This window comes from Brassica oleracea, chromosome C4, assembly GCF_000695525.1.
Source record: "Brassica oleracea var. oleracea cultivar TO1000 chromosome C4, BOL, whole genome shotgun sequence".
Taxonomy (NCBI): domain Eukaryota; kingdom Viridiplantae; phylum Streptophyta; class Magnoliopsida; order Brassicales; family Brassicaceae; genus Brassica; species Brassica oleracea.
In genome coordinates this window covers 16,711,143-16,713,715 of record NC_027751.1, presented here as the reverse complement: position 1 = coordinate 16,713,715, position 2,573 = coordinate 16,711,143, and the positions used below count along the sequence as shown (strand labels likewise).

General features: G+C 35.5%; 1 protein-coding gene across 2 annotated transcripts; it reads left to right on the top strand.

The window, feature by feature from the left end:
- The first annotated feature begins 779 nt into the window (after positions 1–779).
- Positions 780–2,219, top strand: LOC106341045 (transcription factor MYB104-like). 2 transcript variants are annotated; one of them, XM_013779863.1, is made up of 3 exons: positions 780–1,095; positions 1,169–1,937; positions 2,031–2,219. In XM_013779863.1, the coding sequence occupies exons 1-3, from the start codon at positions 787–789 to the stop codon at positions 2,135–2,137; spliced, it is 1,185 nt and encodes a 394-aa protein (XP_013635317.1). In that variant the 5' UTR covers positions 780–786; the 3' UTR covers positions 2,138–2,219. The 2 variants fall into 2 exon arrangements, with proteins under 2 accessions (XP_013635317.1, XP_013635316.1); XM_013779862.1 differs by having other exon boundaries at positions 2,025–2,219.
- Positions 2,220–2,573: the final 354 nt, after the last annotated feature.

The following is a 2,573-nucleotide window of genomic DNA, read 5'->3' as shown; positions in this document are numbered from 1 at the left end:
TTTATTTAAATGATATTTTAAAAAAAAAATTATTTGTCAATTTACATATTCAAGATAATTTTGTCATATTTAATTTATATAACACTTCTATTTTATATAATAAGGAAGATAATTATAAAATTTATAAAAAAAATAGTATAAATTTTTTATTTTCTTGTTTTATTATAAAATTTTAGTTAACATTGATTTATAATAATATTATATTACTAATTATGAAATTAATTTAAGGTTTATTTTATAAAAATATTTAAATTTGTAAGTAAAATTTTGTTAGATTCTTTTTCAATAGATTTTGTTATAATTAAAAAAAATCAAACTGATAGTTGGTTTATTATTAATGTAAATAATAAAATATGTCATATTAATTGATTCTTTAAATGGTCCTATTATGATAGTAGATAAAAATTAGGACCATAAATTAATAAATTAGATTACATCCAAATAAGTGTAAATTATAATTATAAAGGGTTTGGTCTATTTTATTAATATTGGTTTATTTTTATTTTTCCCGTAATTGTTCCTTACATTTGTTTAGTATCAAGTGACTAGAAAACGCTAACATATACCTTTTTATCATAAATGTTCGCAGCAAAAAAAAAGAAAGATAAAAATCCGAAAGACGTGTTTAAATCTCCCCTGGATACGGTCTCTGATTGCAGTATATACCATTCTCTAATTTGATCTTCTTGTAGATTTTTTTATGTTAAATTAATAATTATTTAAAAGGGTCTTCCTATTTTCTTCTTGTGAAATGCATTTTCTACTAGGTGAAACTCTCACACAGGGATGGGTAAAGGTGGTCATGATTCCGGATCAGGCAAATATTTTGCAATAGAAAAAACATTTCACAAAGGGCCTTGGACATCAGCTGAAGACCAACTTCTGATAGGTTATGTTGATAAACATGGTGAGGGTAATTGGAACGCTGTTCAAAAGCACTCTGGCCTTTCTCGCTGTGGCAAAAGCTGCCGCCTTCGTTGGGTGAATCATCTGAGACCCAGTTTGAAAAAAGGCTCTTTTACCGACAAGGAAGAGCAGCGTGTCGTTGAACTTCATGCTTCTATGGGTAACAAATGGGCACGAATGGCTGCACAAGTATGTGACCTTTCTCTGTTCTCTTGTCTTCTTACCATTTCCTCTAATCTTTTGTGTTCCTTTTTCTTTTCAGCTACCGGGCCGAACAGATAATGAGATAAAGAATTTCTGGAACACGAGGCTGAAGAAACTGCAGCGACTTGGCCTACCCATTTACCCTGACGAAGTTCGGGAGCAAGCAATGAATGCAGCGGCTCAAAATGGTCAAAACTCAGATCATAGTCAAGAGTCATTGGAGCCAGACTGTCTCGAGATCCCTGAATTCGACTTCAAGTACCTACAACTCAATAACTACCAGTCGGTGCTTCTTCGCAATGTTCCCATGGGTAACATGATGAAACACTGTTCCTTTCAGCCTAATATGTACAACTTGATAGGATCTCCTTACATGTCGCCTAACCGCAAACGCGTTAGGGAACAGGAAACAGATTTTCTTGACACGGGTGATTATGCTACCAACGAGCAAAGTGCTCAGCTCTGGAACCAGAAACAGTTCCATGTTGTACCAGAAAGTCATTTGCTTGGCAATGCTACTACGTATTCTTCTCCTCCTTCTGAGCCCGAGGCCGAGAAGTTGGAGCTCCCTTCATTCCAATGTTTTGACCCTCCTGGCGATTGGGAAACGCAACACTCTAACCCAATGCCGGCAGTTGAGTCAGACAGAACTTTAGTTCAGTCCCCTCTCACAGATTGTCCATCTTCTGGGTTGTTGGAGTCAGTTGTATATGGATCATCAGGTGAAAAACAGGCAACAAATAGTACTGATCCAGATTCACCGCTTCTGCTTCAGTCTTCTCTATTTGGCCATATCGAGCTTACGCCAGCCTTTGAAAACAATACAGGTTACCACTTTTAGGCATTACAGAACACTTTCATTGGTTTACATATTCAATTCTCTTTTAACCAAGCTCCACATTCTCCATCTGCAGAAACAGATATGTTTCCTTTCGGTCCAACTTCTTCTAGTGAGAGAGGCACATCTCTTGAGAGTGGTGATTGGATAAGACAACTTCTTGGTGAGGATAGGGACTACACCAAGTAGATGTGGATTCTTTTGTCGCTTTTATAAGCAACCATCGTTACCGCCACGAGATTATAATAAATATTTTGATCAACCAGCTTGATTTTTGTGCCGACCGATTTTTGAATCTCCAGATAGATTTTCATATCAGCATACCAGCTTTTCACCTTGGCGACAAATAATAACATCAATATATAAACCAAACATAAGATGGTAATTGCACAATTCTTCTAGTCCTTATCGTCTTCTCATCTCAGTGACAATAGATATCGTGCAAGGACCACTATTATACCTACACTTGCAGGGCACGTTCATCTCAGCTCTAATATTGTAAGTGGTTTGTAAGCCTTTCAAATTTGTAAATATTGTTGCATAGCTTAAGGAGTTCAAACCATTAGAAAAGATCTAATGGCAGAACATAACCCATATGTGTGTCTATTCCGTCTATTTTGGTTCT

What these genes read in the sequence shown, in the direction of transcription:
- LOC106341045 (XM_013779862.1), top strand. Translation starts at nt 787, where the DNA reads ATGGGTAAAGGTGGTCATGATTCCGGATCAGGCAAATATTTTGCAATA. An exon ending in GGGCACGAATGGCTGCACAA is followed by an intron (nt 1,096 to 1,168) that starts GTATGTGACCTT and finishes TTTTCTTTTCAG; the next exon opens with CTACCGGGCCGAACAGATAA. An exon ending in AGCCTTTGAAAACAATACAG is followed by an intron (nt 1,938 to 2,024) that starts GTTACCACTTTT and finishes CTCCATCTGCAG; the next exon opens with AAACAGATATGTTTCCTTTC.